General features: G+C 35.7%; 1 protein-coding gene across 1 annotated transcript; it reads right to left on the bottom strand.

Moving 5' to 3' along the window:
* Positions 1-993: 993 nt before the first annotated feature.
* Positions 994-9,015, bottom strand: LOC111993957 (uncharacterized). The gene is made up of 16 exons (XM_065782426.1): positions 8,745-9,015; positions 8,362-8,420; positions 8,032-8,169; positions 6,689-6,763; positions 6,478-6,561; positions 6,312-6,373; positions 5,655-5,724; positions 4,685-4,760; positions 4,444-4,574; positions 2,620-2,679; positions 2,423-2,497; positions 2,150-2,254; positions 1,985-2,080; positions 1,814-1,894; positions 1,633-1,734; positions 994-1,527 (listed from the first exon to the last, which is right to left on the bottom strand). The coding sequence occupies exons 1-16, from the start codon at positions 8,998-9,000 to the stop codon at positions 1,459-1,461; spliced, it is 1,539 nt and encodes a 512-aa protein (XP_065638498.1). The 5' UTR covers positions 9,001-9,015; the 3' UTR covers positions 994-1,458.
* Between the last annotated feature and the right edge of the window lie 1,862 nt (positions 9,016-10,877).

Below are 10,877 nucleotides of genomic sequence, written 5' to 3'. Positions count from 1 at the left end.
TCCAGGGAAAAGAAAAAAGGAAAACCAAGAGCGAGTTCCACTTCCATCTTTTCCCTTAGTGATACACTGATATTATTCTTTGAATGAAAGAAGCACATACTTTTGGCCACTAAAAATGCTTGCATGGTTATCCTTGAGGTGCCCACTGATCTGAATATGCAATTTTATGTCATTTTATCTTAGGTTTTTCCTGCTCTTCCTGTAGGCTTTAATCATATACTGGTGACAATGATATAATTAGAGACCTAATCAGCTTGTAACATGGCAAGTAACATAAGACACCATTGGCATACCCAGTACAACTTCCACCGTCAGCACCAATTCCCCAAAAATTAGTAATTACTCCTCTCCATTAAAATATTAGGGCACGGCTTCTGTCCAGTGCTTCCAGTGCATTGGACCCGCTGCAATCATGACACATGTCCGTTTTCAAACACATGTCATGATCGCAGCAGGTCCAATGCCACAGGACATTGAACAGGAGCCGCACCCGAAATATAGTAGCTAAATATTACCCCGATTTAGTTTCCCAATTTAAGTGCATCTTGATTGACTATTATGTTACTAAAGTCATAATTCTGTCAATGTAACTGTAACAGCCAAAAACATGAAGTGCCAAAGACAGTCTTGCATTTTTTGGACACGTGTCATGATCGCAGCGGGTCTAGTGTCACAGGACACTAGACGGAAGCCGCACCCAAAATATTTTTGCTAAATATTACCCCAATTTAGTTTCCCAATTTAAAAATATCTTGATTGACTATTACATTACTAAAGTCATAATTCTGTCAATGTAACTGTAACAGCCAAAAACATGAAGTGCCAAAGACGGCAGGGCATTCCTTAGGCTTACCTTACAACCGTCAGTGCAAAATTTTGAAGATATCAAACCAAAAGGTATCAGACATCCTATGATCAGTACAACACAACAAACAAAATAGCGTCCCTAACAAAGCTTTATACTTGCAAAAATAAAAGGAAAAAACAATACCGAACAGCAAAGCAACATCCATTCAGCTGAAATAGAAATTTTATCAACCCCATCGGCGGAGGCCAGAACTACAAGCTTAATGTTCACCAAAACAAGTTGGTAAAGGGAGAAGAAGAAAAAAATGCGCACACACCATAACTTAACCAGAAGACACTAAATCATTACGTGGATCCAATTATATCATCAGCAAATTGACAGACTCATGTAAGCTTGTAAACTAAAGTTGAATTTTGAACCAAAACTGAGAACCTAAAGCACAGTTTAAAAATTATAACTAATGAAAATTACTATAATTAATCAATGTCAAAATTTCCAAATTTTTCTCGCAAGTGGATGGATGTTAGTCAGAACTCAAGAATTTGAACTAGAAGCTTGGAGTTCTAACCGACACTAGCCGGAACAAGAATAACCCAAGAATTGTCTTGTTCTACTTCTAACATATTACCCGCAAAGTTTTGATCTTCTATCTAGAAAAAAACGTTGATCTCCTTCTCACTCATTTCATATACATGATCTCTTGCATCCGTCAGAGCACTCTGTACGATTAAATAACTTACTAAGATACATATGCAGAAGATGTTCAAAGGTAACAAAAATAACAACATGCATAGTGGAACAAGAATAAAAAGAAAATGTTTTACCTGTCCAAATTTTGTGAGGAAGTTATTGGCAAGGTTCAGAGATGTGACTGCCACATCTTCATTAGCTTTTAGTGCTTGAGCAATAGCAAAAGCCCCATCATCCTGAATTCAAAATCCATGTGAAATGCTGCTACATACTACTGAAATTGACAAGAAAGTTAATAAAACAAAAAGTCCATACCCTTATTTCATTGAACCCTAAATCAAGTGAAGTTAAAGCTTCATTAACCACTTTCAAGCTGCGGGCTAGGCAAGCTGCACCCTGCGTAGAGTGAAAAGGAAAAATTAACGTAAGAATTGGTAGCCAAAGGTCATATTGCATTAAGAGACATTACTATCTACAGAAACTAACTTCGTCTTTAAGTCCATTTGCCCGCAAGTCCAGAACAGATATGGTAGTATTATATTTCAAAGTATCTGCAATGAACTCTGCACCCTTTGCTCCTATCTGCAAGACACTTTCATGTAAAAACATTGTTTAATGGTTCTTTAAAACACAATCCAACTCTATGATTACCTGGCACCAACCGAGCTTGAGGGTGTTTACATTTCCATTAAACTTAAGAACTTCAGATAAAGCCTTTGCTCCATCTGGCCCAATGGGATTATAACTAAGTTCCAACTGTGAGAGAGAGAGAGAGAGAGAAGAAGAAGAAGAAGAAGAAGAAGAATTGTCTCATTACATCCAAAATGACTAATCTATGATATGTTATTCCAACAGTACTCATTGAAGAATGATCCAAAAGTAAAAATTAAAAAGTTAAAGTGATAAATAAGGTGGAGAACTTACAGTTGTAATGACAGAATTATCTTTCAAAACTTGAGCTATGTCAGTGACTCCCTTGGCATGGATATTATTTCCCCCCTAAAAGATTAAACACTCAGAAGTCAGAATTGTTCTCAGAAAGTTACATTCAAGACTTCTTTCAAAATAATTGAAATGAATATCTCAAAAGAGAAGGCAAGAAAGAAGTACTCTCTTCTCACCAGGTCTATGGTTGTTATTGATCGGTTTTGCTTCAAAGCCTCTGCAATTTTTTCAGCTCCCTGATAAATTTTCAGAGTTCAAATCTCAGTATTTGGGCTATATTATTACATAGTATTAAATTCGAAAGTTCTAAACATTGACTTTATTCTAAAAGAAAAGAAACTCTAATGATTAAAAAAAAAAAAATCTAATTATAAAAGAAACTCAGCCATTGAGTTTTTGTCCATTACAGTATGAGATTCCATTAAAACTTTGTGCACTTTTTGTTTGATCACCAATGAGGGAAAAAGGTATGAAAATTAAAATAATGAATATTCTTCCCTGCTTCTGACTCTTTTTGGATACTGAGTCAAAATGTATTTTATTAATTTTTTGATTGGTAAGTTATGCACCTGGTGGGTCTTGAATCCACAACCTCACCCTCTATGCACTTACAAGGGAAGGAGGTGACATTTTGAGCTACAATTCAACGACGAGTCAATATGTATTTTAATATGTATTGACAACTCCTAATCTCATTATTGCTTTCCATAATCTCTTTCCCTTTCTTCAGATTATCAGAAGATAGGCAGAAAGCAAAAGCTGGTGTCACACATACTCATTGATCGGTCTGTCCGCTGAACCCATCACGATGAGTTGCCCCTCTCCTTCCCCTTGTGGGTTGGGCAGGCTCTAATCCTTTTGCCACTGCAAGGCTGGCTAATCGTATGAAGCAGGCTCAAAGACCCCTGGCTTTTACCATCCCCTCTGAAACAACCATAATATGGCCGGTAGGAAGACAGGAAATGCTTTTGGAGTAAAGGGCAGGGGAAGGAAGGCTAGCAAAGTAGATAGCAAGTAATAGCTTCTTAGCCCCCTAATCTTTCTATTATATTGTAAATTTTTTTTTTGATAAATAATGTAAGAATATTATTAATAATAAAAAGATTGCCAAACCGAGTACATTGGGGATGTACTATGAGGGCACAAATTAGGAAACAAAAGAACAACGATCAAGAAAAATAGAAAAAGAAGAACAAGAAAAGTGAGAAAAGACCACACTCCAATCAAAGAGAGTGTGTAAGAAAAAAGACTTAAGCTCCAGCAAAGAACGTTCACAACCCTCAAAGCTTCTAGCATTCCTTTCACACCAAATGCACCACATCAAACAATGAGGCACTAATTTCCAAACATTAATGTGATGATGTCGCGCAAACTTTCCTTGCCAAGCCTCAAACAACTCAAGAACAGTATTAGGCATAACCCATTGAATACCAAACAAGCAGAAGACCAAAGACCACAACTCCCAAGCTATGGAGCAATGAAGAAGTAGATGATCCACGGACTCCCCACACCTCTTACACATATAGCACCATTCAAGCACTATTACTCGTCTTTTATGAAGGTTGTCTTTTGTTAAGATCTTACCTATGGAAGAAGACCAAGAAAATAAAGCCACCCCTGGAGGAACCTTCGATTGCCATATCAGTCTCCATGGAAAGGAAACAAGAGTAGGAGGGTAGGAGGAGCTATAATAACCTCTAACCTCAAAACCTCTATTCCTTGCAAGCTTCCAACAAACCTTATCTGGGCCAAATCCCCGCATTGTCGAAGAATAGACCAACCCCATAAACCGGCCAAAGGCTTCTTCTATTATATTGTAAATTATTAAAGCACGCTCTAAAAGTGACAGTTGTAGCAAAGTAAAAAATTACAGTTTAATGGTGGAACCAATTTTTGGCTAGCTTAGAATATGTCTACCAAAATGAGTTTAACAAATTAACAGTATATGAGTTCATAGAGTTGCTGAATTCAAATAGTTAAACACCGACAAATATCAGTACCTCATCGCCTATGTCATTCATGTAAAGGTTTAACCATAATAAGCTCTTGCTCTTCTTTACATATTCAGCAACATAAAACGCACCTCTTGCGCTAATTGAGTTGTTGCTAATATCTAGAAGTGTAGTCTTCCCTAAAGAGAGAATATGAATATCAAGATTAAGTGATGTACATAGAAGTGCAGGAAAAAACGCATAAAAATCTAATAAAAAAAAATGTCACTGGATATAGTAGATAGCACACCTTTATGCATAGATAAACCTGACATCAAAGCACGTATTCCTTCATCTCCAATAGAATTTCCATGCAAATGAAGCTCCTGAACATATGTAATCAGTAATGAATTTAAGAACCAACTATTTTTGTCTTACTTTTATATTAAAATAATGTTCTGTCACACTTCCGAAACTGCCGAGTATAATATGTTGCTGAAATGAACATCATCCTTTTTTCTTTTTCTTTTTTATAGGAACATCATCCTTTGTTTTCAAGAAAGAGCTCAGCTACATGGGAGAGGAATGGAAAAATATGTAGAACACAACTGGAAGCCCCCTCTTTGATGACTTATAAGAGGCAAGGGAAAGCTGGTTCAAGTGCTCAAGCATTAATCTGGGATGTTTCACATGATGGAAAGCTCTCTTGAGACCTTTCTTAGCTAGTCTAAGTTGTGAATTGAGTCTTATTGTACACTTCATTTAGACTAGAAAGCTGCTGCTCAAATTTTAAATAAGTTTTCCTGAGTTTTATTATGTCAAGGGGAATCTGGTAATTTCCCAGAATTTTTAGAATGAACTATACTAGGGCCCGTGAGTCTTATTTTATGTTTTGAATCCTTTTTTCTATTTGGTTTATAAGTTCTTAATTACTTTTCTTTAGCATTAGGATTCCTGGCCTCTCTAGGGAAAAGTTATTTAAGAGTTCTAGGTGACAATAACAATATAAAGGCCTTATTGTAGTTAATAACATGCATAAAAATATTTAATTTAAATAAAATTCCAGCAGATTATTGTAAGTTTTGAGGCTGTGATTGCCTTCTCCTTTGTAAGTGTGATTGCTTAGGAAACCTATGCTACAAATTGTATTTCCAGATAATGTAACACGCAAAATCCCTTTGGAGGTCATAAACAATCTTAATGATCATCTACACAATACTGGTAGATTTCCCCCAAAGTACAACAGAAAGATAAGAAGTTGACGTAAATGAAACTGGTACCCTTAGAGATTTGTTCCCCTCAAGTCCTTTTGCCAAAGCATTAGCCCCTAGAGCGCCACCATAGTTGCCACTAAAGAATAATAAAATGTCAATAAATTTTCCAAAGAAGCAAAAGGCAAGTGCACTACTCAAAAAGTTTAAAAATAAAAAAAAATGATAAGTAGCAAAAAATATTACTAATAAAAAAGCCAACCCGAGTACATTCAGGATGTACTATGGGGGCACAAATCAGGAACCAAAATTACAACGATCAAGTAAAACAAGAAGGGAAGAACAAGAAAAATGAGAAAAAATCACACTCCATTCAAAGAGTGTGTACAAGAAAAAAGATTTACTCTCTAACGTAGAACGTTCAAAAAGTTTAAATTTAAAACCATTCAAAAGAAAAATGGTATAACCTAAGAAGCACAAACACGGTGACATGAGCAATTTCTTAAAAATTATAACATGAAAACGGCCGGTACGATACCGGTATGACACGGGTAAGACATGGGTACAACAACCTAAATGAAGTGTCCGTGCTTCCTAGGGTATAACCAGCCAAGTCACGTGTATTATTAGCATGCGAAAACAAAAATTACATCCCATTAAGAGAGAACAAGAAGAGAAGATGGGGGAAGGGGAGTAAAGAAGACAGCTAATGCAAAATTCACTCACTTGAGATGCAGATTTCGTATAGTGTTATTCTCAATAAGTGCTCCAGCAAGACCAGTGAACCCCTACCTCCATTTTCAAACAAAAATCACAAACAGAATCAATTTTCAACTTCAGTTAAATTTTATTCAAGAGTACAATTTTAGAACATGCCAAGGTAACTGCATACAGAATAATCAATCATATTGTTGTTAAGTTCCAGAACACGCAAGCTTGAATTTTTCTTCAACAACTCTGCAATAGCTTTTGCACCCTGCACAGAAAAGTGAGCAACTCTTAAGTCATATTATTGCAGAAGAAGCTTTCTTTTGTATGAACTTCAAAGGAACATGATTATACACTGATCAGGGTACAGTTTTTTATGCTAGATATAAGCTAACCTCATCACCTAAGTCAGTACTGTTCAGCTGAAGCTTTAGAATACTAGCATTGTCCGCCAGGATATCACACAGGCACTGTGAACAAGGATACATCACACAAAATCTAAACTTTGAAGGTATAAACATAATGGAAAAACAGCAAAATGAACCCATAAAAAACTTTGACATGATCATAAGGAGAACCATGTGACAAAAATAGAAAAGGTGGATCAAAGTTTTCACCATATATGCCCAGCATGTCCCTCATAACCGAATTATAACACTTATAAGTTGTGGAACACAACATAGTTGAAGCATATTGGGCGAGAGCTTATGAATATGTCCCATCTAAACAACAAAATCTACCCATTAGAACTCAACAATATCCTAAAGAAATCTCCTTTTGATTATAAGTTACTCACACGCCCAATGATCTCAAACCCAAGACTTCACTCTTCACCTTGTTCATAAATGGGGGGACATGCTTGTTAAGGTAAAGTGCATTGTCAATATGCTTAAGAAATCTATAGTGCTTATTCACAACGTTATCTCAGATTTGAGTCTTGCAAGGATTATGATAAAGATATTACAAGGTAAGGAGATGTTGCATTACTACATTGTTTTATCTAATATGTGGTGTAAGTGCTCAAAGCTTCCTTCATTACTTACAAATTTGAGAATGAAGGTCGGTGATCCTTATACTCTTATTATTTTTTAAATTCTGAAATTTTTATTTAGGAGGAAGGACATGTAATCTTCCAATTACCTTTGCTTGGGTAAAGCAGGCTCATATGCTACCGATGTTTAAATTTTTTGATACATACAGGACTTACTTCATCCATGGTTCTTGTATTTTAAGAATATAAATATGTATGTGCTATTTTAAGTGAATGGTGAGATCTAAGTAAGGGTTTAAATTGATTGAGATAATATTTGACAGGTGTTGGAAAAGAAGAAGAATGGTATTCTAAAAATATTATAATCAATTCAAAATCTTGATGGTAAAGCGGAAAGATGCTCTGTGTTTACAAGAAACTTTAAAACAAGACAAAAAAAATGCTAAAGGGATAGAAAAGGAATCTAGATGTAGCTCCCAAAATTTATATGTGAAATAAAGATGAAGGATCAGTATCGATTCTACTACATAAGTCAAGTAGTTAGTAGAATAGGCTGTAGACACTGACACCAGATCTCAAGTAAAGCAACATAGTATGCATAGAATCACATACATTGATCTAAAAATCTTCTCCTTATACTGTTAGAACAAGTTCCTTTCCAGTACTCAATCTAGCAAGAGAATTAATATTAGGTTTTTTTTTATATATGACAACTTAGACAGACATTAATAGTGAACTTGTGCTGACCTTAATCCCTTCATCTCCAATAGGGTTTCCAGAAAGATCAAGAGTCTTTAATACAATGTTTGATTGAAGAACACCATCAAAGGCTTTAATTCCCTCTGCAGTTATTCCATTTGCAGCAAAACTTACTTCTTCAACAGTCTGAAACACAGATATATTTTTGATAAGTTCATGGAAGAACTGTCATTGCATCCATATTTCTCAATATAGTGTCAGAGAGTACAGTAAAAGTAACCATATGACATACATCAATGACATGAAAAAAACAAAGGTCATGAGAATAAATAAATATAATATAATCAGATAGTGGAAACTTATGGAAAAAGCTTGAACCTGATTGTATCCTAAACTCTCAGAAAGAAAAAATAGTCCTTCGTCTCCAAAGTTGCGACCTGCCAAAATCTTCTTGTAAGGAAAACATTTTTGTAACAACTGCATAAATTAAGTTGACTCTATATTGCTAAACAAGAAGAGAGAGAAAAGAAGGGGGGGAGTGTGGAAACAATTAGTCTGGGGACCATTAACAGCAAGCGCATTAAGAAAATACTGGTCTTGAAATTAAATTCATTTTAGGCCATCAATTAGAGAATTGTTAAAAATTATTTTGAATTGTTCTCAATATCTATATTTGGGTAAGGTAGCTGCTCGTATAAGCACTAGAGCATCACATATCAGGATTTAATTCTCTGTGATCTGCACCTATTCAGCAAGCGTACCTGACATGTCTACACTTCTGAATGTCCTCAGTTCTTTAGCAAATTCATTGAGCTTCTGTTTGGACTCTCTATCAATCTTAGCTTTGAGACCTGGTAAAAGATTTGTCCCTACAGCAAAGGACCAGTTCATTCCTTGCGGGGGAGATTTGTTTTCCATGGATGCAGTCCTCTCTGGCTTTGGAATAAGGAGTTTCTCCACCAATTTCCACAAAACTGTCAGCTGAAGGCAAAAATTAGTATTCCCATTGCGAAGCATAACGGGTAATTTGTGCTGGCATCAACAAAATTGCAACAATTTAGCTAAACTGATAGTAATTCTGACATAGGAATCCCCTCAATATACAATGAGCAACAAAGAATGTACCTTGCAAGACACTGAATTGAACGAGTTTCCTGTTATGTAAGCTCCCTAAAACTTTATATTAAATAAAATTTTCTCTGAATTTTCTATGCTATATTTCTCATTTCATTAATTCTGATACATCTTTTTTTTTATAAGTAAGAATAATATTATTGAAAAGAGACTATGTTGTGAAAATAAACATGAAGTAGCTTAAAGAATTACTATGGGATAATATCTACATATGAGTTGACTCTATGAAGGAGTGAATAGAGTTACAATCAGTAAACCCGATACAAAAGACCACTCATATAGAGAACTAATGAAGGAACTAAGAAGGATGCTTGTATTTGAGAAGACATGCACTCCACATCCTCAAAAATACGCCAATTTCATTCCCTCCATATAGTCTACATCAAATATAAAGGGATAAGATTTCATATATTCGAATTTGGTCCACAACATTGCCACCCACATAATAAATCAAGAACCTTCTTTGGTAAAACCCATTGAACCCCAAACATCCTAAAAATAAAACTCCATAACTCAAAGGCCATGCTACAGTGAATCAAGAGGTGATCCACAGTCTCCCTGGTACAACAACACATACAATACCTACTCACCATTGAAAAGCCTATCTTGATGAGATTCTCAGAGGTGAGGGTTTTTTCCCTAGCCGCTGTCCACAAAAAGAAAGAAACTCTCTGAGGTGCCTTAGTCATCTATATGGCCTTCCAAGGAAAAGGCATAGGGGCTAAGCCTCGCAATTTCTCATAAAAAGATCGCCCAGTGAACTCCCCATTACTCTTTAACTTCCATATCATCCTATCATTCCCCTCCCCAAGGGGAGTATGAGAGTCTAACAAATGTAAAAAAAGAAGCCAACTCATCAATCTCCCAATCATTAAAATTTCTTATGAATTCCACACAACAATTCCCACTCCATCCCTCCACCTGTCTGTCCAATAATGATTCCACAAAAGCATTGTTATCCATGACAATTTCAAACAGTACAAGAAACAACAATTTTAAAGGCTGATCTCCACACCAATTATCATGCCAAAATTGAATTTGACTACCAGAACCCACAACAAACTGAATGCACCATAAAAAAATTATCCCCCTTCATTCTAGTGCTCCTCCAGAACCCACAACCATGAGTTCCTTGAACAAGTTTTGAAAACCATCCACCCCATTCCTCCCCATATTTTGCAGTAACAACTTATCTCCAAAATTTGTTTTCCTCCAGCCCAAACCTCCATAGCCACTTCCCTAACAAAGATTGACTGAAAGTGGTAAGTTTTCAAATCCCCAACCCCCATAAGCCAAAGGAGTGCATGCCTTATCCCATTCCGCCAAGTGGTACTTGAACTCCTCTCCTAAACCACCCCACAAAAAAAAAATTCCTCTATAATCTCTCTATTCTATTCGCCACACCTGTGGGAATGGTTAATGCTGATACTTCATTTTTCACCAATGGCTTTTGGCAATTTTAGCAAACAAAAACTTATCAAATTAACCAAAAGAAGATAAGCCAATGCTAGCTAATATATATTTAAAATGAAAGACCTTGAATTTTTATTGACTTCTTGTAATTTTGCCGCATAAGTTTTTTTGAAGTTCACATTTTTCTGCGTTATCCTTCTAATATATATTTTTTAATTAGCACTCATCGTCTCTTCGAATAAAGTACTAAACAATAAACAAACTATGGTTAAATTAAGTTTGATCATCCCTAAACTAATTATAACTAAATTAGCTATCTCCTTTTCCACAAATTCTCTAATTTTTTT

This window comes from Quercus suber, unplaced genomic scaffold (genome assembly GCF_002906115.3).
Source record: "Quercus suber isolate HL8 unplaced genomic scaffold, Cork oak 2.0 scaffold_301, whole genome shotgun sequence".
Classification (NCBI taxonomy): domain Eukaryota; kingdom Viridiplantae; phylum Streptophyta; class Magnoliopsida; order Fagales; family Fagaceae; genus Quercus; species Quercus suber.
The sequence above is the reverse complement of the archived record's forward strand: the minus strand, read 5'-3'. Positions and strand labels throughout refer to the sequence as shown.